Source organism: Lycorma delicatula, chromosome 1 (genome assembly GCF_047948215.1).
Source record: "Lycorma delicatula isolate Av1 chromosome 1, ASM4794821v1, whole genome shotgun sequence".
Taxonomy (NCBI): domain Eukaryota; kingdom Metazoa; phylum Arthropoda; class Insecta; order Hemiptera; family Fulgoridae; genus Lycorma; species Lycorma delicatula.
The window spans coordinates 294259299-294285412 of NC_134455.1; the positions used below are offsets into that span (position 1 = coordinate 294259299).

Sequence of the window (26114 nt, forward strand, 5' to 3'; positions counted from 1 at the left end):
AAGTTTACTTGACTGTTAAGTGTAATATATAAATATATACACATACATATAAAAACTTTTCATAAAAATTTCAATTTCAGAATCTGTTATTCTTCTTAAACAGAAGGTAATGAAGTGTTTCCAAGTACTGTTACATTAACCTCATACCTTTATCCATCCATCACATTTATCCTTCCTAATAAAATAAATAGTTGCTCTGATGTCTCAGATTTTCTCCACTGGCATAGTCAATAGTTATACAAAATTTAATTTTCTTAGCAGTTTCCAGCACAAGACAACAGCAGATCGAAAATTACAATGCCTAAATCTTTTTACAATTCTAGGTTAAGAAGACATAAAATTATAAAATTTGTTGAAAGTAAAATTACAATGATTGAGTTAATCAGATTATAAATGTTATCGGCTTGCTGTGGTGGTGTTTTTGCTGCAGGAAGACAAATATTAATTTATAAAAACGTCGTATTTTCTTTTAACGAACATAGAGTAATAAATTTCAATAGTCATTATTCTATGATTACCAATAACACGGTATTATTTAAAAGTTTATTTATCATATGATAAAAAATAACAAAAAATGAAAAACAGATTTTATGGTGGATTTAATAGATTGAATTTTTGTTTAACTGATTTAATGATTTCTTTAATTAAAGTTTGGTGTTTGTTTGTATGATCACTTTTGACCTCTAAGATTGTTTTTATTGATAAGATCTATAATTTATAATTTACAATGTCTATATTAAATAAAAAGTCATCATTAACAGCTAAGTTTGGAATATTTAATTGTTTACATCATTGGAACTATCAATCACTTTTTCAATTAATGATTCTTACAGAAAAAAACACAGAAGCAATGTTTAATTCATAAGAGTATTAATTGTTCACACTATAGTTAAAAATGGCACAAAACCAACTTCTCTAGCTAAGTGCAAAGTGAAGAATTTAAATATTTACTTTTTCAAAATTGTAATATTACGCTACAATCCACACTTATTTTGTGTGATTGAGAGATTTAATAGCTATTAACTATTCAATCAATTATATTAATAAACCAGATCTGATACACAAATGTCAAAATAAAAAATTATTATTTATCAAAGAAATTACACAAAAAAACATAACCAAAAATAAAAACTGTACCTTCCCTTACGCCAAGTATAAGGTGAACACTCCTTGTTAAGTCTTCTAAGGTCATTCTAGTAGAGCAAGGAGATTTCATTTTGATTTTGAAATTTTTTAAATCACCATTAAGATTAAATATAAATGATAAAATGAGTTACTTGATAAAACGTTTAAACAATGCCCGTAACCGTTGCATAATCAGATGGTATCATCACTATGGCAACATATTTCAATATTACAGAACTGCCACAACGGCAACTCAAATTCTTTTGACTCTAGCATTAAATATAATAATTTTTTACGTGTAGAAACACATATTTAAAGTATCATGCTGATTTTAACCCTGCATTTTGGTTAATTTTCGCAGTTCTTTTAAGTAAGTGGAAAAAGTAATTAGACATAGAGTGGAATGCCATAAACAGAGCTTTCATGCAGAAAAGAAGTTCGCTAGTATATCAAATATAGAACGAAGAATTATAAAAACGAGATATTTATAAAAAGAATAAATAGTATGAAAGTAATATTTGTTGAACATAAAAACCAAAAGGTGACAATGTTTTCCAGAATGGACTGTACGAATTCCGACCCTCTAATTCTGTTTTATGGCGCCAGAGAAATCTGCATAAATTGCTAATAAATTTCTCCCTGCACCACTTTTTCAAAAAAGCGTATTTTTTGCTATTTCTCACAGCCTGGGTATGTTTCCCAGCAATTGGATCCAACAATTTTTTAGTCGTTAACAATATTACATAAGTACGGTTCAAATTTCGTATCCCGTTGTAGATCGGAGACTGATGAAATAATTACAACCGGTGCGATGAAACTGATTATCAGTAACGATTGCGCATTTCGGTCAGCAACAGCATACATAATTCATTCATGTTTTGCGGCAGTTTTCGCCGAAACACCATTGCTTTTGCGGTACTCATCCGACGTCGTATTTTCTTTTAACGAACATAGAGTAATAAATTTCGATAGTCATTATTCTATGATTACCAATAACACGGTATTATTTAAAAGTTTATTTGCACTTATTTCCATTGGGTAATTATTGTAGTCAACAAATATACTGCATTTTTTAGTTCACGTTCACAGAATTTAACTATATATTTGGGATAATTTTCATCTGGAGATCCCAGGTTCGAATCCAGTCAGGCATGACATTGACGCTACAAAATTTTCATTCATCTCATCATCTGAAGTAAATACCTAATGGTGATGCCGGAGGTTAAAAAATACAATATTTGGAACTATACATTCGGACGTAGATGAACGTTAGCTCATCATCCCTTTTGTGACAACACTATTGTTTTCGGTTTTCTGAAAACTTCAAAACTATTTTGTATCCGCGACTACATAATTTATTTGCTGACAGGATACCATAATTTTTGAAAATTTGAACACATGTATTCTTTTCACGAGATATATTTTGCATACGAAAAATACTATCGGGAACATTCACTAATACGGAAAAAACACAAATAAGTAGGAACTTAACACCCTATCACTGTAAAATAAATAAAAAGGAGCAATTAGTCGTCAATCATCTTTTTCATGAACAATTAGTTGTTCGTGAAATGAATAAGTAAGAAAAAAGTTAGTTGGCATATCAAAAATGTGTCATTCTATTAATGTAATATAGTCATATTTTCTCTTTCTCTCTGTAACACGCATATCATTAATTACTATAGAAGTACAAATTGTAAAAGAAATGACAATCATCACAAACTCAGTAATTCATTAATAAAATGGGAGAGGATAACGGAAGAAAACCTAACGTAATGTTAGTAAACCATAGACAATAAAGGAAAATATTTATACGGATTTGAATACTAGATCGTGGATACCGGTGTTCGTTGGTGGTTAGGTTTCACACATCTCAGAATGGTCGACCTGAGATCTGTACAAGACTATACTTCATTTACACTCACACATATCATCCTTATTCTTCCTCTGAAGTAATCCTGTCGGTGGTTTCGGAGGCTAAACAGAAAAAAGACATTAAAGGAAAACTCATCGGGTTGATCTAGTGGTGAACGCGTCTAACCAAATCAGCTGATTTCGAAGTGGGGAGAGTTCCAACGTTCAAATCCTAGTAAACGCAGTTACTTTTATAAGTTTTTGATTACTAGATCGTGAATACTGGTGTTCTTTGGTGGCTGGATTTCAATTAATCCCACACCTCAGAAATGATCGATCTTAGATTGTACAAAACTACACTTCACTTACACTCATACATATCTTCCTCAATAATCCTCTGAATTAATACCTGACGGTGATTCCCGAAGGCTAAACAGGAAAAAAAGACAATAAAGGAAATGTGGTATTTAAAATGCTTTATTGTAATAGAATGTTGAAAATTAAACAAGTCTAGAGATCTGAAATGAAATCAAAAAGGAAAGTAGAGAGTCTACTGAGTCTTAATATCGCCTTCCAACTAATGTAGGGTGGGTAGTGTTAATAGATTATTAGAGTATAGAGCAAACATTGTAATATATCGAGCAGATAGTTGAGATTGTAAACGGTAAAAATAAAATTATGTTACACATCACCATGGATCAGAAAGAAATAAAGAATATGACTCGCACTTCATCAGAAGAGAATGTGTCATAGTCATTTAAAATGTTACTGAAATTAGCTAAAAAGTAGATAAAAAAATAATCACAGAAAGGTAATTTCCCAAATAGGTGCGATTCAAACAACAAATACTGGACTAGAAGGCGCCCATCAGTAATCATATTATTTGCTGATACATTTTTCAGAGGCCACAAATTTTAAGCTTAAAAAATTTTCTGAATAAATATAGTATCTTATGTTAGGTATGTACGGGTAGTACATAACAGTCAGGAAAAGAGTATTTTTTAACTTCTCTAAATATCATTTCTCCATTTCTACAATAGGAGCGCTGATTTATTCTGTGTACAAATATCTATATAATCTATTCATTCGACAATAATAAAGTTTTTAATCAGCTGTTATGAGATGGAGAAGTACTCATGCCTTTTTTGCCCTTCAGCAATTTGTTCTTAAATTGATTGCAGCTGAATAGTAATTTCGAAAGTAGATACAATATTTTATATCACTGAAATGCAAAGCACAGTTAGGCAAGAATTACCACCTCCCGGTGGATATAACCCTCTAAACTTTGGTAGACGACCAGCGAAACAGTTTATGAATCGTAAGTATTGGAACAGAAATATATATTTTCAGCAAATTGACTAAATTAAAAATTTTATTAGTACACAGTTTTTAATATACATTTTGTATGTATATACTTGCAGTTAAGACAAGAAACAGTTAAACTAATACAAATTAAACATATTAGTTCATGTAGTAAAAGATTAAAAATAAAAAAGATGAGGTAATACAAAATAAATTAATCGTGCAAAGTAGGAATTAACTATAATTTTTTTTAGGCACAGTGTCTTAAGTTGCTTCGATATGATTTTGTTTACAATAACCTACGAACAGATGGGACATTCCAGGTCATCATAATCCACCATCTCTGATTTTTATAAAAATTTGTGTATATTTGCTGTTATTGCCCTAAAAAGATTTCTAAAACTCTTTTTGACTGTGATATAGATTTTTGCTATGAATTTTTTAGATTTTTAAACTATTTGGTTACCTGAAAGTGTTCATAGAAAATCCCATTACATTAAAAAATAATTTATTTCTTAAGTAAAACTTAGATTTGTTTTGGAGAATCCAGTAATGTATGTAGATTATAGAAAAATGTATGATGGCTATTTTAGAAAAACTTAACTACTTAATTATCTGCTGGGAACTTCATTTTTTAATTATTAAATTTTATTGTAAACTATGAGGAAAATAATGAATGTTTTTTAGTTTTTGACTCCATGTCCTTTATTTGCAGCATACTATGTGGTGAATTATCCAAGTTAAAAACATTAAAGTTTGAGTAGACATAAAATTAGTGCTTTGGACATGAGAGACTTTGCAAAAAACATATTGGGGAGAATGGAGAACGAGAGATTTTTCAGTATATTGTGCACATTATAAGCTGAAAACATTAAGTTACACTGTGTCAAATTGCAGTTTCCAAACATAAATGTAAAAATTGGGGGACTTTTTTTTAAATGGAATAAGATTGTATTCAATTTAGAAAAAAATAATGAAGGTTTGTTATTACCTTATTTAATTTGAATCTTGTGTTTTGGAGATTTAAATATTGATTGGTAAAATAATTCATGTTCTAGACTTCTTAAGGTAGTTAATGATAATATAGTTTAAAAATATGATTAATGAAAATATTTAACAAATATTTCTCTTATAAAAAAATGTTGTATTACTGAAAAAATCCATTTAAAAAAAATTGTTTATCGGTAAAGTTGGTATCCAGGAAGTCTGTGTTGTAAATAAATAAAGGGTTGCAGGCTTACCAATGAAATAAAAATCAATGGTTTATTAGAGCTTTTTAAATAAGAAATGTTGACAGAGCTAATTCATTGAGCAAAAGATATGCCTATTCAATCCTTAAATCATACAGTGCATGTATATGTAATATTGCTATTTATAATATTTTACATTTTTAAAGAGGAACACCAAGGTCATCTAAAACCATATTTATTTATTATTTCAATAGAATGTAATTCCAGTTATTGAATGATCGTTGCTCAATTTCATTTACATCAACGTTTCTTACTTTTTTTACAAAAATTGCATATTGGGGATAAACATTTTGTCAAGGTTTGTTGTTCACTTCTTTGGAAATCAAAAATTTTTTGAAATAAGACTGATCATTTACAATAATTTTTTTATACCTCCTCTCGTGGTGCTCAAAAATGTTTTAAGTCATTTTCTTAATAATAATGGAATAATGTTTAATATTACTGTGATTATAGCATATGTTAAAACCAACATGATAATTTCAGTCGTTAGTACAATAATATATTTGTCTTCATCAGTCAAATCTGAAATGCATTAGATACCATCTTTGTTGTTGTATAGATTGTTTGATAACACGGTTTTTAAGAAATAAACCAATGGTACAAATTGGTAAATTTTGGGTACTTACGTATTAACGCCACCGCAGCTACAGCTTTATTTAAAAACAAAGTAGTCAATCTATTTCGGTGGAAAATGAACAGTCTCTTTATTAATTTTAATAAATGGTTATTTATATTTATTTATTTTATAAATATAATTTAACCAAACTTAACCTACGCTCGTTAACCTTGACTAATTAACACTGTAATTTTTTGAGTATTTATTTAATAAATTCAACAATTATTGCAATTATTTATTTTTTAAATAATCAAAACACTCCTGTTAATTAGTCAAGGTTAGCGAGCGTAGGTTAAGTTTGGTTAAATTATATTTAACCAAATATTGTTTTAATATGGTTATTATAAATAACCATTTATTAAAATTAATAAAGAGACTGTTTTGAATCTTTGTTAATAATATTGGCCCATTTTCCACTGAAATCCGATTGACTACTTTGTTTTTAAATAAAATTGTAGCTGCGGTGGTGTAAATACGTAAGTACCAATTTTGTAATATTAAATTGTAAATTTGAGGTTAATATAAATATTTGTTAAATATCACCAACTACAATATGCACACGTGCATGCGCACACACATACACACACACACACACATACACCACTGAATATTTCTAATTCACAAAAAAAATCTCTTGTCGCATTTCAGCTTTATTTAAATACAATAAAATCATGATCTTTCTTGTAAGAAAAAAAGTAGAACCAATTGAAGCAATACATTGATGCAAACTCAGTGAGTACAGTTTTCTTGTTATGTCAGGCACAAATTGGAACACTGTAGATACAATAATTAAAATTTTTGCAGTGGTTTTTACAGACCTTATTACTTATCTTCAATTTATTCTTAAAAAGTAATTTGAACACATTTTTAACAGAAAATGCATATTTTAAATGCTAATAAATATCCTGTTTTTGCAAACATTTGATTTTTCAGTGTAAACACTTAATAAACTGAAATCAATGATGTAGTTCCAAAAAAAATTAATAAGAGCTACTCATATTAGTAATTAAAAGTAAAAGACTGTTAATGGAGCCATTCTATCATTTGTTAAGTGATTCCTTTAGTAAGGGTAAAGCAGGTAAACTAAATTAAAAAATTAAGCCAGTTCATATGGAAGAAAGGTTTAGAACCATTAATTATAGATAATTCAGTATTCTAGTCATCAGTTTCTAAAATGTTTATAAGATCATGTTTGAAAGATTACTGTATCATAAATTAATGTAATTTATTTTGTGGAAAAGGTTTTTAAAGATAAGACTTAAGAAAGAATGGTATTTTTTTGTATCTTTCTGAACCGTTAACTGTAAATTTTGATGTTATGAGTGAGAAGTAAAAGAATTGGAGTTATAAATATTTCTTTTTGAAATGTGTCTTGCCTAACTTACTGAGTAACAGAAAAAAAGTGTGTTGAAGTTTAAGTGATAAGTATTAAAGGTTAAATTAGGATATAAATTTCAGAATTTTTTACAGTAAACTAGATATACCTCAGTCAAATGAAACTATTTCCATTCATGAATGAACTTGTTTATGTAAGTGAACTAAGGAATAGTTAATAGATTGTATTGGTGTCATCTGATAAGGTAAAGGTTTTCATTCCCTGACTACAAATTGCCAAATAAATTTACATTCTGCACATGAACATCTAAAAAGAAACTGATTATAACATCTGGTATGTATATTTTAAAATGCATTCAATGACCAAGTAAATGAAAAAGTAAATACAGCTTACATCATGGTCTTAAGAAGTCTCATATTAGATATGGAATTGTTTTGTGGATGCAAAAAGAGGGAAGAGATTGAAGAGCTAACTGAAATGATGGAGAGAAGATTGACATTTCTAGAATTGAGCGAGACAAAGTAGAAAGTACGAGGGGGGAAAAAGATCTCGAAGGAGGAACATTTTTGGTGTGATGAGAAAGCGCGAGAGAGTGGAGTTGTAGTGATGATGGACAAGATTATGTTGTATTGACTGTACTGTATATATGATGTTAAATACATATCAGATTGATATAATGCTAACCAAGTTTTAAAAGAACAATTTGAAAATCTTAGATATATGCACCCCACAGTTAGGATGTATGGATAAATCAAGAATTAAATTTTGAAAATGAGTTAGAAGAGCATCTTTAAGATGTTAATGTGATGAGTGATTTTAATGATGATGCTCATATGGGTACTAACAGGCTAAGGACAGAAGAGGTTCTTGGATTTTTTGGGTATGGAAAAAGGGATGGAGAGAGGGAGATGTTTCTAGATATATGTCATAGAAATAGAATAAAGATTGCTAACAGCTGATTTAAGAAAAGAGAGAGTCACCCTGAAACTTGATACATCTGATGGGAAGATTAAAAGTATAGTAGATTGAGAATGGGGAAAATCTAATAAACTTTCCTAGTGAAAATATGAGTTGGGACTGTTGATTAATTGTTAGTTGCCCAGTGGAAAGTTATCTGTACAGAAAAAGCAAACAAACAGAAAAGACAAAACAGAATAAGAGAATTGAAGTTAAGGACAGAACAAAGGCTGAAAAATACAGGAAACTTGTGCAGGAAATGTCAAAGAAGTAGATGGGTAGAGTTGACAGATTTTAAGGAGACAGTGGTGCAGTCTGCAGAAAAAAATCTGGGAAGAAAAAAAAAACAAGATGGTGAAATGATTTAACAGTTCAAGCAGTAAAAGGAAAGAACAAAGCTTGGAGGAAATTTTGTGAAACCAGGACTGAGAAGGATCACAGATGTATCTTTCTGAAAAAGTGTAAGAAAATAATTTAGGGAGAAAAAGAAAAATACATGGAAAGAATTCAGAAATAGATTGGATGACATCAAGGGAAGTAAGAAAATGTTTTATAGAATTATAAGGAATAAGGATCACACAGTGTAAGAAAAATTTTTTTTTGTCATTTGTGGGCGAAAAATGCCTGGGCATTATCATCGCCCGGTAGTTGTTATTAAAAGGGTAAAATAACTCCAAAATAATAAACCACACAAGGTGTAAACGTAATATTAACCATATAATAAAAATTTATTAAAACAAGCCAAGAAGGCAAAATAAAACCCAAAACTAATACCACAGACAAAGTTGTTAAAATATAAAAGCTAAAATAATAGAATAAAGAAAGTATAAAAACTTACCCAACTTCGATGGGTTGTGCAAAAATCCCCTCCCCGGATAGTAAAATTAAACACATAGAACCAAAAAATCAAATCGAAAATAAAGGTTAAAATTATTAAAAAAACTCTCTTTATAGAAAAACATATATGAGTATATTAAATCCTTTGCAGTAACCCAGTACTATGTAAAAAGAGAAACATCCATTCCAAAATCCCGCCATCATTGCACACAATATCACGAATGCTGCTAGGTATATTAAACTGACGACGCAACGCCACATAATATACGCAGTCCACGAGAATGTGGTGCACAGTCATGCGGCAGTTGCATCGTGTGCACAGGGGTGGGTCTTCTGACATTGGATATTCGTGTGTGATCCTCGTATACCACAACCGTATCCGGCAAAGGACCACTTCCTCACGACGAGAGTTCCTGCAAGAAGTGCCCCACGGCAACACTGAATCTTTAATCCATCGAAGTTTATTATCGACGGCAGCCATCCAGCCACTTTGCCACCTTGCTCGCAGTGATTGTTTTATATGATTGATAAAATCAAAGGTAGTAACTCGGGTGGTTAAAGGAGGCTGAATACACGCTTCTTTCGCAGCAGAATCCGCCCTCTTGTTACCTAGAATTCCAATGTGGCTAGGGATAAGGACAGGGGGCTAGGTTTTTGCTGAAGCAAAAACCTACCCCCCTGTTTCGTTTATCTAACTTAGCGATTTTATCATAAATGCCAACGACGACAGGATGTACGGAATAAAGGTTTTCCAACGCCTGGAGAGCACTGTAAGAGTCACTGCAAATAAGAATGCTCCTATATTTAGGGCCAACGATACTTAGAGCCCTATCCACAGCGAGTAGTTCCGTGGTGAACACACTCGTAATACCGGGTAGGCCAAACATATAAGTCTGTTCATCGAAAACAAAAGCACAACCAACGTTACCATCATGTTTTGACCCATCAGTGTATACCACCACGTCTGGGTTCGACTTGGTGAGGAGAAACTGAAACATCTGCTGGAAAACAATAAGTGGTGTTGATCGTTTATCATACATTGTAAGATCAAACGTAAAATTCACATGGTTTATTCTCCACGAGGGATTCGAGCACGGACATGATGGAAGGAACGAGGGAGTGCCAACATTCATACGCTGCAGCAGACGTCGTGTACAGACACCCACAGGTGCAGTACAACTTGGACAGTCCTCATACTTCCTCAAATTAGGATTCCTATGAACTGTGTCAAAAGCTGGGTGATTTGGCTGTCCGCTGAGACGGGCAAAATAAGACAACAAAAGCTGGTCTCGTCTATTCCAAAGTGATGACTCACCACTGTCTACAAGTAAGCTTGCGATAGGGCTCGATCTAATCACACCTGTGGCAAGCCGAACAAAAGAATGATGCACACCGTCCAGCATCTTAAGTCCGGTTTGTCGAGCTGAAGAATAGGCGACACAACCATAATCCAAACGGGAACGAACAAGGGAGTAAAACCGCAACATACATGACCGATCGGCCCCCCAGTTGGTGTTACTAAGGACCCGCATCATATCCAAGAAAATAATTTAGGGAGAAAAAGAAAAACATGGAAAGAATTTGGAAATAGATTGGATAACATAAAGGGAAGAAAGAAAATGTTTTATAGAATTATAAGGAATAAAAGAAAGAAAACTAAGATACCAAAGAAGATGCAAATATAGAATGGAAGAATTGTTGATGAACCAATAGAAGTAAAGATATGATATGATGTTATGGGGTGAAACAACAGATGATGTACAGACCCAGTTGGATGCATGGTTTAGTATCATGTAAAAATATGGACTTAAAATATACCAAGAAAAGAGTGATCTAATGGTGTTTGGAAGAGATAGGAATATAGAAAGAAATACTGTATTGAATGAATGGTGAACCTTTGAAACCGAGGGTGGTAGGCTACATGATGAAATATAAAAAAAGGAAAAATTTGTATCAGGTGGTAAAAACATATGGTGTGCACCCAAAACCCAAAATCATGTTGTATGAATTATACTACATGCCTATTGTATAATATGGTGCAGATTCATGAAAGATGACAAAAGTGATTGAAGTAGTCTCCAAGCAGGAGACATGAAGTTCCTCAGAGCATTAAAAGGCAGAGATAGGATAAGGAATGAATATATAAGAGAGGAATTAAGTATGGAGAACATGAGGAACAGAGTTGAAAGAAGATTATGATTGTATTGACATGTTAAAAGAATGGACAAGTAGAGGTTACCAAAGAAGATCCAGGGACTAGAGATTGATTGAAATGGAAGAAGACCAAGGGATGTCCTAGAAGGAGAGATGAAAAGAGGGAATAGAGACAGTGTAGAGAAGAGGGGATACAGATGGCAGCAAGATGAGGAGAAGATAGAAGATGGAGAGGTCTTGTTAACACCCAAACCCAGCCATTAGCTAGAACGAGACCAGGATATAGGTAGACTATATTATTATTTATAAAATTAGGTTTTTCACTTGCAGATTTGTTTTTTCTTTCACATTTAGTATTCTCAAGAAATTTCTGCTCTAACTGAGAAAGTTTTATGTGGAATTAAATTCATAGTATTAAGTGAAATATTACAGTCATAAAGATGTATGTTTACAATCTCATTAAGGCAGGTGGTCAGCTTACAACAGAATTTATTGATGCTCTTTTACAGACTAGAAGGAAGTCTAAAATGGCAGTTTCCAATTTGGAATAAACTCCATTTAAAGATCTTACAGTGCTTCAAGCAGCTTATTTGAATATTATCTACAGTGGCAGTAACCGAATGGCAAGCATCCAATCTCGTAATAGAGGTCTTTGGTTCGAGTTTGTCATTTTATTTTTAATTTTTTCTTTCATACTAATGCAGATGATATTTTTTTTTACAGTAGTTATTACAATAATATTTATAAAAATCTAGAAAAAGATAGATATGAATCTCATGTTTAACGATTATTTTATTTGTATATAACAGTTATTAACTTAAGTGTGTGGGAATAGAGGAGCACATGGGAAATGAAGGATTAACAAATAGAAAACAAATTTTGTTTTATAAAAATTAAAAAAATTAGAATAAATTTATTTTAATTATCAGATGCCAAAAAACAGAAAAAGTAATTCCTAGTGAAAAAATTATTGGGACCATCAATTGTTAGTTACCCAGTGGCAAGTCAACCATATGGAAAAAGCAAAAGAACAGATAAGCCAAAACAGAATGAGTGGAAGTGGAAGAAACAGAGAGTGGAAGTTGAAGGAAAGAACAGACAGGAAACTTCTGCAGGAAATGCGGGAGAAAGAAATTAATTTATTATCTTATATTATTTTTTTTTTAAATTCTTTTTAATTTAGTTTTAAATAATCAGAAGGTCTTTTAGATCATTGGGTAATTTACTAAAAATAAGACACTGATGGTCCTTATAAGCTTTATCCTTTGTGCCTTAAAATAGAGTATCTAATTTAATACAAACCTTTTTCTAAAGTATTAAATTTTTTTTTTGTTATATCTGGATTTTTAATTTACTAAAAATTTGTCTATATGAATTTATTTTAAAACACAATCCAATGAATGATTTCTTTTTGTACTGTTGAAAAATAATACATTAATAATTTATGTTTCTGTTTTGTTTTGTTAATAGCATATCTCTTGGTATTGGGGTATTTTGTTACATCTTTTGGTTCTTTGTATCTTGCAAAAAAGTCAATCGATAGATTTGAAAGACAACAGGTTGAACAAAGAAGTTCAATGTTTGCTTTGCTTCCTATGTTGACAGCAGAAAGAGATAGAGCGTAAGTTAATGAAAAAGATTTTTACCACAATTCATATTATATGTCATTTATCTTTATCTCTAGATATTCATATCTAGTCTTCAGGCTGTAACTAAAATCTTCTTTAATGATTAATGACTTCCATGTAGAAAATTAACTTCAAAAATTCATTTTTGTAGGAATAATTTTAGAAGTACCATTAATAGTTACATGAAACAAATAAAAATATTAACCCTCAGTTTATAATTTCCTTTTTTTTCTAAAAAAACTTTTTATTTTTCTTTGAAGGACATAATTTTTGTTTAAATTAAGGAACATTGATGTGTTATAATTATAAAAATAACAGATGATCATCAAAAGGTAAAATAATATCAGTGTTATCCATCATGTCAGTATGAAGGTCTCAATTGTGTTATGTTCACTAGTATGAAGCAGTATAACCAATCTAAGAATCAAAAGAACATAACAATTGAGACCTTCATACTGACATGACAGATAACATTGACATTATTTTACCTTTAATTATAGTTATTTTTATAATTTTTGTGAAGTAAATAATTACAATTATAAGGCAATAATGTTCCTGAGACTGGATTACTAATCTAAAAGCACTCAAACATATTATTAAAGATTTTTGGTAACAGGAAACTATTATATAAATAAATAAAATAATTTTTGTTACTAACAAAAAATGATACACCAGGGATGTCTAACAACAAACTGATAAATAAGTCATCTTACAAGGAAGAATGCTGGTTTGCACCATTTTCCTTGTACTGAAGGGCTACTTAAATGAACGTATATTTCTCTTGTTGATTTTTGGGTGCCTGGTGATGAGGGGCAGTGAAAAATGTTCAAATGGGACTAATCATGGTTTGATATATCTTTGTAAAAGCTCAATGAAACAAGCAAAATGATGCAATTAAAACTACAATCCAAAATAGCCAAATTTTAAGTGGGAGGATTTTGTTGTTTTAAAGGCCTTTGTGAGACAAGCAAAAGAGTATCAAAAATTATTATAATCTATTATTATTATTTTTATTACGTTAATTAAAAACTGAAAAAATTGATTATTAAAATTTTTCAAATGCTACTTTTAATTAAAATTAGTCTTGAATTTTAATATAATTAAATAATTCATTTATTCATTTTTTAACATTAAAATTTTCTTAGGAAAGAAAATTTTATTTTACAAGAAAGTAATTCTTATTTCATAAATTGGCAAAGTCAGCAGCTGATCAACAATTAAACAAAAGTTGCATTTTCAAAACTATGCTCATTGTTGATTTTGTGATTAGTAGCTTGCTAATAGATGAAGTGTAAAAACTACATTAGTGATATCTTTGGATGTTTTTGTTTTTTATCAGAAAGCTTAAAAAAGTTTAAATTACAAAGGTTAAAATATAAAAAAGATTAAAGAAATCAAATCAAAATTTAAAAAAAAAAAAGCTTAATTTAGATTTAAAAAAGTTATTGAAGGATTATTAGCAATGGAAAGAGTGATTCTACAAAATAATTTATCAAGGTGGTCAGTGCAAAAAGTATTAAAAAAAACAATACAATTCATACAAGATTCAATTAGTACAAGAACTTACTTACAGAAAATAATTTCAACAGGAGAGTTGAAATCATTAAAATTTTGCTTCAACATATTGTTATACAGGGTAGTTAACAGACCTACTAGTAGGTACTTATCCTGAAAAAACTCAAGTCGTACCCAGGGTTCAGACAGTTAAATGTATGGTCTGGAATAGTAGGTGACACACTTTTTGGAACTATTTGTCATTAATAGTAACGATGCTCTGCTAAACAAGGAGATAACTCCAGCTCTCAACATTTGATTGAGATAGCTTGTAGACCAAACTGACAATCTTTATTCATGAGGGTTGTGTTTTCCAGTTAGATTGACATGGTAGCATTGAATGGCCAGCCAAGTCTCCTGACCTGAATCCCTTTGATTTCTTCCTGTGGGGGCATTTAACCCTTTAACATGTTTTGCCATAATATTATGCTTTCTGTCATGCTGTCATTTTCTCTGTTCTAGCAACTGCAATTTATACTAAAAGATCTTAGACTAAAGCCAATGTGGTTTTCAAATGTTTTTTCTCTATAATTACTATCATACAATGAATAATAATAAAGTCTGAAAGGAACAAAATTTTTCTAATTCATTATGTGTTTCTCACAATCAGTTGTTCTCTAGTTTGACTTTCATACGCATTTGGTTTATAGTTTATTTGTTATTTTTGTACATGAGTGTTTTAGTGATTTTCTACTGATTTGTTGCGGGGTTCATGTTGTATATTTTTATTTTAGTTTAGTTTTTCTGAAAAAAAATGCAGTAATAGAACTTTGTTTTGCTTCCATCTACATCAGATGTTTGTGTAATATGTGAATTGTTTTCTTGTTTTAGTTTAAGGTTATAAAGTAGTTATTTATTTTAAACCCTTTAACGCATTTTATCATAATATTACGCAGTTAAGTTATGTAATTATATTAAAATTTTTCTAGTGGTTTCATGAATATAAACTGAAATACATTCAGTTAAAGTTCAAGAGCATGATTGGCTTTCAATTAATCAAATAATGCAAGCAGTTAGGAGGTATTAATGATCAACATAATTAACAGGTTAAGGGGTTAAAATCAACCATTTATAGCTCACGCCAACTTCTCTCGAAAAATTAAGGGAACGCATTGAGATAGAATGTAAAAAGATTTTATTAGAAACATTTCACAGTGTGAGAGAAGCTTTTGAGCACTGTCTGTATTACTGCATTGAGGAACAGGAGGGCAGTTTGAACATTTAATATAAGGTGAAAAGAATAATATTTTTTAACTGAAATAATGTTGTAAGCAATGTTTTTAATTCATGAGATTATAGGACTTTTTAAAATAAGAAGTATAATTAATTACACATGAAAAAGTAATTAAATTGCAAATTATTATTTACTTAAATTACATAAAAGTCTTGCAGACTGTAAGTTTATTTAAAAGAAGTATTTGAAGAATTTTAATAATTAATTTATTCAATTTTTAATTAACGTAATGACACATTTGTGGTTGCCATTTTGTTTTAAGTAGTCTGAATATAATATTTTTGTTACTCTGTTGCTTGTCTCGCAAAGGCCTTTAAAACAAGGAAAAACTCCCTTTTTTTTCGGCCTCCTACCCTCTACCACTCAAAAATCAAAAAGTGTGAAGTAACTCCTCAATACAAGAAAAAATGCTTGTCCTCTACAATACTGCCCCCATTTGCACTTTCATGCTCCATTCTTGTTTTCTACTGGTGAAAGGCATTGAGCAGATCAGTTTCTGTCAGCTGTTAATACATTTGCTGTTTTCTTCTTTAACCTCCTAAACCGATTCAAAATTGTTTTCTGAATGCAGATTTCATTTTAGGGAAAAAATATCACAAGGTACAAAATTTAGTAATCATGGAAAATGTTCCAGTGTAGTAATGTGTTTGTTGACCAAAAACTGCTTTACAGAAAGTTCTATATGGGCAGGCACATTGTTCTGATGAAGAAGGATACCATTGTTCTACAGTTCCAATGGTTTCTCTCAGCTTTGTTAAAATTTTCTTACAGCACTGATTGTTCATTTTACCTCTTGGAACCCATTCTTCCAAAATTATTCCTTTTAACATCATAAAACAATTTTTCTTTTCCTTAGCTTTAGTTTTTTTTAAAAAGCTAAAATTTCCTCAATCAAGTTTAAAATGTCCGTGTTACTTCCCTGCAGGGAAAATTTAAGAACATAAACTTTTAAAAAGTGTCACATTAATATGTTAGTTTTACAACAAAAAAAAAACTTCATTCAGCACAATGTTTAGTATATTTGTGTTCCTATTCTATAAGAAAAATATAAATTTTTTGTTACAATAAATTACCACAAGAAACGTAGTGCAAAGTGCTGTTGTGCAATAAAGATATGTATTTGAATTTGATATCAGAATACTTATCTTTTTAAAAAATCTTGCCTTCAGCAGCCTAGGTTTTATAAAGTTTACTGCATTCACTAAGTATTCTAAGACCTGGTTCAATGTAGGAATGAGATATTGGCACAAGTGCTTCCTTATTTAATAAGGAATAGTTGCATTATTCACAATTAGACTTGTGAACAAAGTCTTGAGCTTTTCCACTAGTAAATACTTTTACACAAGAGAAGGTCTTCTACAAATGTTATTGCCATCTAAAAACCATACGTAGCAAATCAAGTAAGTAACAACATTATTATTATTATTATATGTGGCCTCATATAGCTTAAAAAAAATCCAAATTTCTTTGATTATTGAGGTCCTTCGCTACAAGCTGTGCTCTTTTGCTGATAATATTATTGAACAAACACTATGAAAGTAACTTCCTAAATGGACTCTCTGATCATAATGTTTACTGTATCAATAGCAGCTGGTGAACATAGACCAGCTGCTATAGTATGGTCTAATATAAAAAGTATATAAATACTTTTTATATTTCTTCACACTCTTGCTACTGGTTGACAATTTGCCCTATTCATTTTCACTCTTACAATGTTCATTGCTGTTAATAGAAACTGATCCATTTTTAAAAATGCATACAAGAAAAAAAATACTTCAAAAGCTTCACTTCAACTTCATCACAACAAAATTCAGTTGATGCAGTCTCCAAAATGAATTCAACACTAACACCATGTGAAACCAACATTTATTTAAACATATAAACCCAAAGTACCAGAATATTTTACAAAACACAAAGAACAACGAGACTAGTATTAACATCATCTACTAACCATTTACATAGGCTTCCGCAAACATTAAGTAGTTTACTCCAGCTTCGCTGTGTGTCACAACCTGTGACATTGAATTGAAAATGGAAATAAAATTATGATAATTGTGTATATTTAATTGTCCCTGGGTGCCAAGAAGCATACTTCAGGAACCACTGCAGTAATCAATAAACCCTTTAATGGATAAACCAAAAGATGAAACCATAAATATAAAGCATTCCACCAGAGACCATTTTTGTGAAATCATCTAGATATAACATATGTTTATTTATTTTTTCATTCATTATTGTTTTAATGTGGTAATTCCATATTTTTAAAAGATGTTTTTTTTTTATAGCTATTAAAATCATAATTTGATTTTTTTTGTAACTGAGGTTAATTTTTTTAATATTAGATTTAGTATTTTCATGAGACATTTTTTATGCAGACACCCATCAATTAGTTGTAAATTGCTAGACAACGAAATAAAAATAAGTATTACATTTCTAAATGCAATAGATTATACTCTGAAGGCTGTAGTCGATACACTTTTCACACAGTGATGAAAAAAGAGAATTTAATGTGAAGAACCAACAAATGACTGCTGTTGACATATAGTCCAACCAAATTACACTTAGAGAAAAAATTGTTTCCTGCACTTTTATAAGTGGAAATGGTAAAAAGGGGCTTATAATAAACTAAAAAAAAATAAATGTGTGAGCAAAGATGGTGGAGGGTGATTTGGGGGGTTGAAAAAAAAGTTTTCCAATACAAAAGTTATAATTGTGCAAAAATTTACAACTTTTGTAGAGGTAACTTTTTAACATAACCTCAAAATTTCTTCCAAAAATCTTTATTTTAGTTTTATATTTTTCATTTCCACGAAAATAATTTAATTTTGACGAAACTTCGTGAAAGTATACTTTTCTGTGTCTTAAATAACCACAAATTTTTTTGACATCAACTTTCCCCGAAATCGCAATAATACCATTTTCAACCCCCCCCACCACCCCCGCTCTTGCATTTATTTTTTTAACGTTTATTATAAGCCCCTTTACCATTTTCACCTATAAAAGTCCAGGTAAATGAGATATTTCAATTGGTTTGATATGAAATAAAGTTAATTATTAATTGAAACCATTCAGATTTTACAACAGTTTTACATTTTCTCAGAGTAGCTACTATATTATTTAATCAGAAGCTTGTTTTTATTTCATAACGCTGTTTCATATTGCTGTTGTTTATTATATTTGTATGGGAAACATTTTTTTTCAGATATTTGAAACAGGTTCGAAAAAATCGTGAGGAGGAAGCTGAATTAATGAAGAACGTTGAAGGTTGGGAAGTCGGTACTTGGTTTGGTAAACCACCCTACAACAGCCAGGGACCTGATACATTGTTGCCTCCAAATCATTATGAGTTTTATGCCCATGCTCATGCAAATGATTTTTTCAAATATACACTTTTCAGATCATATTCATAAAGTGTCATCTTATAAAAATGAAATAGGTCAGTAGACTGAACTATTAAAGCTTTAAATTTAATATTACTAAATGTAGTAAAAGTTTGTCATAGTTGCTTTTAAATGCAGTAAAAGTCTGCTTATTTTTGCTTCAAAGTTGTTATACATTTGTTTTGTTATTACAGTTATTATTAAAATTAGTTTACTATTTGGAAAATAATAATCTACTGTTGTTATTATTACATTGAAAGTTCTCAGTGTTATCACATCTTACATTGCTTATTACTGCTTGGCATAGATAATGTAGAATGCAATTTTAAATATTTTTGATAAATACGTATTCTTCACCATTCTGAATATTCCAGAAATATCATTGTTGTAGGAGAGAACACAGTTGTTTTCTTTTTCTTAGTAGATAAAATTTCATAAATTTTTGGTATATTTCCATAAATTATCCTATTATTGTTTTCTGTCAGTCCTCTTCCAGATACAGTTAATCCTGAGTTGGAGCGTAATCTAATGGCCTTCCATTTTTTGTCTGCATGTCCATTCTGATAACAATCAACTAAAAAATCCTTATTTATATTTTATTTGTGCGTATGTGAAAATACATACACATATGAGGGTCGTTGAATAGGTAGACAAATAACTAAAAAATTATTTATTCAATGACATTAAAACAAGCACTACTTTTCAACATAATCAATCCTACATTCAGGCACTTGTTCCATCTTTCTTTCTTATTCCTGTGTTCGATTCAATCTTGTATCACATTCTTGACTTGGTCATTGTTGCTGAACTTGATACGATGTAAAAACTCTTTGAGAGGACTGAACAAACAAAAATCTGATTTTGCAAGATCATAATTGCAAGGTGGATATGGCAACACCTCTGACCGAACTTTTGAATAGCTTCCTATGTCTTGGTAGGGGGCATACATTATCATGTAGAAGAACTATGCCTTCTGAGAGAGAATGAGGTTGTTTTCCTTCTTATTACAGTTTCACTGTATTTTCTAGCTTTCACTCTAGTACTCTGTTGATTGTACATTATTCTGCCAGATAATGGCAATAAATTGGACTTTTATAGTCCCAAGCATCATATCACTTTACTACCTAAGATTTTGAATCTTTTCCTGGCAAGCAAACTCTGATGTTTGGATTCCTGTTCAAAGTTATGCAGTCTAAAAAAGCATTATCTTCTACTAAATAAAAGCCATTGTTTAACTTAACATACAAAGATGGATTTCAGTATGTGCGATTTTGAGTTGGCTGTCTCCAAACCCACCTTGAACATGATTTAATCATGGATAATGAAGTGCACAGTGCTAATACTCTCGCTGCAAATTTCAACAGTTTGCCTAACCTTTATTTGTCTGTTCTTATGAATAAAATTAATTATATGATTTTACAAAGCTTCCACTATGATAAAAATTGGTGACATTTGTTCTCCCAGATTTAAGCTGTTCAGTCCTCTTATAAAAAATTTGTATGGTTTATACACTTTATACCATACTGTTTTACCCAAGAATGAATTTCAGCCAGTTTTGTACCTTCAGAAAATAAAAATCTTATCACAGCACCCTGTTCTTCCACTATGCATGATTCAAGCAGAGCTGATATTTGAAATAAAAGAAACTTCTTATGTTAATGGTGATTCTTTTCAAGCAGATTGTATTTGTCAGGGGTGCCAACATTGCAGACGATATCAGTTTATTCTACTAAATAATTTTTTGTACTGTTGCTACTTGTCTTTTTAATAATTGATAGGGTAGTTTGTGTGTGTTATATTATATTAATATGATCAATCTAAGTACAGAATTAATAAATAAAATAAAATATAATAGGGTGACTACCTACCTATCTTATTCCAAATTTCATGCAAGAGCACTTTCGCAAATTACTCGCATCATCAGTTGCTCCATATAATTTTTTTTTCAATCATTCATACCAAATTACATACTAAAATTGAAATTAAAAGTCATCCTATACTATATTTAGGATTTAAAATTTTAAATTGTTAAAAGATACTTTTCAAAATTAAAATCAAAAGAAAATCATAGAAATAAAACTAAAAATTGCATATATATAAATAAGAAGTCATTTACTAAAATTAAATTAAAAGTTAAAACTAAAGTCAATAATAAAAACAAAATAAAATAAATAATTACTTTATTTAGTAGCCTTAATTATTTTATTTAGCTTTAATTACTTTATTTTGATACTGATTACATTATGCTCAAGTGCCTTTCCAAGTCTATAATTCTTTTTTGCTGCATAATCTGTAAACAAAATTTTGAAAATAATACTTTTCTCTGTTGCATTATATCTGTATGTATGTTCCATTATATAGAATCATATATATTTTTTTTGGAGAGGAAACTTATAGGCATCATGTGGTATCATGCCCCATAGTAGTATGGGACTCTTCCTTGCTGCTTTTCAACATGGGATGCATTCCACCTTACAGTATTATCATAGCATTCCGTGTGTCTTGCTGGATGTTGGGCCAGCATCTCCATCTCCATTGCTGCTACAACACCTCTAACTTACCAAACTAGTCAAACAAAGCGGGTTTTTAGCAGTAAAACCACCTCCTACGAAGATGGTTTTTGCTGACTGTCTACCTACTTCCACCATTAAACTGTACAGGCAGTACTCAGAAGCATCAAACAAACAGATTCGCGAGACATGGCAACTAAACAACAGTGCCGTCAAAGTGCAAGTTGGCTTGTATCCCAGCATCTTAAGCACTTGGATTCTTCTTCCAGTCTGGCGATGTGTAGCTGACCAACCTGATTTGGATGCTGCCCATAGCAGGAGCTTATGAGGAGCATCCACAGACAGAGCCACAGTTACCTTTTGGGGTACTGCCAGAAGCCAGCTTTAGGGACATAACCGACATTGAGGTTTTGTCCCCAAGAGCATGCAAGATGCCCTCTTGCACATCTCAGGACATGCTCTCAGCTAAGTTCTTCACACGGACGAAAGACTTCATTGACCTTCTCTCTGAAGGTCACATAAGATCCCACAACCTTTTCCTTATGGCCTCACATAGCAACTCAGCAGCATTGTTTGCACTTTTGATGCTGATCTGTATTTTATTTTTTCTGCCTTTCTTTACAGGCAGGATGTCTTTCGTCTTCTTATCAGGGATATCATGCTTAACTAACTAGAGGTCAGCAAATGACTGTCCACTAGAACTGATAATCAGTCTTACCTGTGTCTTGTACAGCAGATACTCTGGATTTGTTGAGTCTGTAAGTGCCCAATCCCTCGACAAAAACCACAAACTTCCTGTTTGAAGTCTTGCCAGATATTCTGTGAGGCAAAGAACACAAAACCTGATCTTGTTGGATGGGATTCGACAACCCGGCCCAGTCGTATATCCATTCTCCATACCCAATGATTTTGGAAACTGCATCTGCACCTTGCTGATGGCCAATTACTTGTCTCCCTTGGAGTCTATAAAGACCACAAAGGTCTGATGTAGTACACTTTTGGTTGCCAGGTCACTGACAACCCCTCATGTCATTGTGGCCCGTGGTAATTGTAAACAGATTAAGACTTCTCAAAGCAATCCACTAGCTAGTTCCTACAGACAAGGCTCACAATATCATCTGCTCCCCGTGTTAAATAAGGGAACATAGCTTGGCGCTTACCAACTTTCTTGCTGTCTGGGTGGCAGCCTAAGTTTTTTCTTTTGATTTGACAACACATTCTAGTTCCTTTGAACAGGAGGAGGTCATCAGTAGCTTTTGAGGAGGGGGTGCTGCTTTCCTTTATCTCCTACTTGTTTTTTGGTGTTGGCCTGCAACAAGTTGTTTATGGCCTTGATCTCTGATACCAAGCTAGAGATAACTGTATCGAGTCTTAATGCTAGCTAATGCCTAAATATGGTCTCATCTGAAACATTGGAGGCCATTTTATTTATATTATTAATATTATACTTTAAATTAAATTAATTAACTTATTTAGTTAATTAATAACTAGTGAAACTAACACTAGGGATCCTCTTAAAGTTCCTGTCCCTAAAGTTTTACCTTTACAGACAGGAGTAAATACAGCTTGCAATAAGCCATCTAATAAGCTCCCTGTTAAGGGCGCCCACACAACCACCCCCTCTGGGATGTAACCTGTAACTTCCATTCTTCAGAATTTCCTCCTCAATCACCTCGTACACTGGAGGATGTGGTTAAAAAACCATCCATCCCAGGGCATTTGAGATTATCACATACAATTAATTTTATTTTAAATATTTATCTGTAATTCTATATTTATATTTACTTTTATTTATGAGCATTATCCAGTGGAACGTTTGAGGTCTTCAGTCCTGCATTGAGTAGTGATGCGTGCACATGAACCAATAATGTGCTTCCAAGAAACGTCTCTTCTACAACAAGATACGGGTAACAACCAGAGGCTTTTTCTGTGAGATATATGACTCTCGTGGACAGTAGAGAGAGTGGTGGAGTTATTTTCATGCAGATTGAGGTGTCAACTACAAGGATACCACTAGCTAACTCACCTTCTTGTTGTTGCTGTTAAAATCTCCATCCTTGGAGATTTGTGATCTCACATAAATGGGATTTGTGTGGATGGGATTCACACAAATCCCATCGCCATCGTTAATAGTAGGAGACTTCAATGCACTATATTTCCTGGGGTTCATCATTCTGCTCCTCTTGAGGAATATGATAAACAGAGTTAAGACAAGACAGCATAAAACCTTCCCATTATATTGTGTTGATGATGCAGTCGCCCTTGATCTACTTATCTCGTTTACATCCCTTGACACCCTTGATGTCCCTTATCGCATTTACGGTACTTGGCAATGCTAATAGATATATTCCATAAACGTCTGGTAATATACTCCATAGACGTCCCGCCGTTCCTTGGTGGAATGATGACTGCCAAAATGCTATTAGGAAATTGCGGCAGGTACTGCAAAAATTTAACTGCAGGTCAACAAATGAACATCAAAATTTGTATCATAAGGCTAGAGCAGTGTGTCATCGGCAATTCTTAGATGCTAAGAAGAAGTCGTGGACGAAATATGTGGACAAGCTTCTCCATACATTTTGTAGATCACTGAAACAATCTATTCTCAGACTGAAAGGAGAAGTCCTTTCAGCTACTTCTGCAGTGGCAAGTAACGTAACTGATTGTTTCCTTTCAGTGTCTCTCACCTCATCATATACTAACGAATTTCAGAGGCACAAGTTACAGATGAAAGTATTATCGTTGGTGAATTGGTTAAAGTAAACGTTGGTGAGTTAAATGCTCCATTTGTATTTCACGAGTTGTTACATACACTTGACACTTCCCTACACCTGACAACATTCATCTGGGTATGCTCTCACACCTTCCTAATTCAGCTCTAAGCACCTATTATGTATTTATAATGATTTATTCTCCACACAAGACTTCCCACCTGTTTGGTCAAAAACCATTGTCATATCAGTACTTAAACCTGGAAAAACAAAGCGTATAACTCAAGCTACAAGCGTTTAATGCAAGGTGATGAAGAAAGAATGGTGAACTGCAGGCTTACATGGTACTTAGAGAGACATGTTCTTATATCTCCAGAACAGTGTGGTTTCTGCCAAGGTAGATATTCTATTGACCATTTAGTGTCATTGAAGGCAGCTATTCAAAACGCTTTCCTACTTCACCAGCACCTCATCGCTGTCTTCTTTGATATCTGGAAGGCATACAACATGTCCTGGTGACATGCTATTCTAAACACCCTTAATGAATGGGGAGTCAAGAGCAATATGCTTGATTTATTAGGGGTTTCTTAAATGACCAAATTTTCTGTGTTCACATGTTGGAGATTCTTTATCAGGTAGCATCACCTTGGAGAATGAAGTGCCTCAAGGAACTGTATTAAGTGCCACCTTGTTTGCTATAGGCATCAACAGTATTACTAAATGTGTGCAGCTCCATATTTCATGTTCGTTAGTTGATGATTTTGCTATATATACTATGTCCCATTCAACAATTCAACAACCACAGCAAAGAGACTATCTCTCCTTTAAGCTTGGTCTAAGTTTATTGGCTTCACCTTTTCACCTGAGAAAACAAAATGTATAGTCTTTTCTCGCCTGTGATTTCCTTTCATTCTGTAAATTTTCCTCAACAGATCACTAATCTCTATTTCTCCTGATGTTAAATTTTTAGGTTTATTTTTTGATGCCTCAGTTTTCTGACGAGCAATTCATCGTCATGTGATTAATGAGGGGTACACTCGATGTTGTACTGGTGTCAGGATATTTCTAGCTTGGATGGAGTATTGATGACTTGTTGGCGAAGTTGGGACGGATTGTGGACGGTCTCCTGGGCATCAAAGTAGTGGTTGCTCTGAATGCTAACGCCAAATCTTCCACCTGGGGTTCATCACTCACTGATCCCAGAGGTGCTGATCTTGTACAGTTCATAAAAGCCAGGAACCTCTATCTGGTCAATGATGCAGATCAGCCGCCAACTTTCTCGACTGTCTTCTGACGGTATAGAGTTTGTTTAGCAGCAGCCATTAGAGTAAGGGCAACTGAAATGACACATTCAAACGTGTTGGCTATCTAAACTGTTATACTTGTTTCAGTACTGCATAGCACAAATGTAAATTAGGTGACTGGTACTATGCACCCACTGACTCTTACATCATTTCTCATCAACCTTCATCCATCTCCTTCAAATACGGGATGATGGGTCTCAACGATCCAACATCCCATATTTTAAGCAAAAGAAAGAAGCTAGTATTACTAGGCCTGTTTTTTAAGTAAGGGTTTTTCAATTTGCTGCTATTAGATGTAGTGGAAATTGATGATGTCAATGTAGTATGTTTGTTTACATCAACGATAATCCATTGGCAACAAT

The 26114-nt window shown here is 32.0% G+C and overlaps 2 protein-coding genes across 2 annotated transcripts in view; one reads left to right on the forward strand and one right to left on the reverse strand.

The window, feature by feature from the left end:
* LOC142332906 (centrosomal protein of 120 kDa-like) overlaps positions 1–1287 on the reverse strand; it is a 113521-nt gene extending 112234 nt beyond the window's left edge. The window contains exon 1 of the mRNA XM_075379604.1: positions 1138–1287. Coding sequence (XP_075235719.1) covers positions 1138–1216 — 79 coding nt within the window. The 5' untranslated portion in view covers positions 1217–1287. The remainder of the gene's footprint in view (positions 1–1137) is intronic.
* Positions 1288–4075: 2788 nt separating this feature from the next.
* The window catches only part of ND-B16.6 (NADH dehydrogenase (ubiquinone) B16.6 subunit), a 28838-nt gene continuing 6799 nt past the window's right edge, over positions 4076–26114 (forward strand). Inside the window, exons 1-3 of the mRNA XM_075379622.1 lie at positions 4076–4297; positions 12902–13052; positions 19050–19283. Of these exons, the coding sequence (XP_075235737.1) occupies positions 4207–4297; positions 12902–13052; positions 19050–19257 (450 nt within the window). The 5' untranslated portion in view covers positions 4076–4206 and the 3' untranslated portion in view covers positions 19258–19283. The remainder of the gene's footprint in view (positions 4298–12901; positions 13053–19049; positions 19284–26114) is intronic.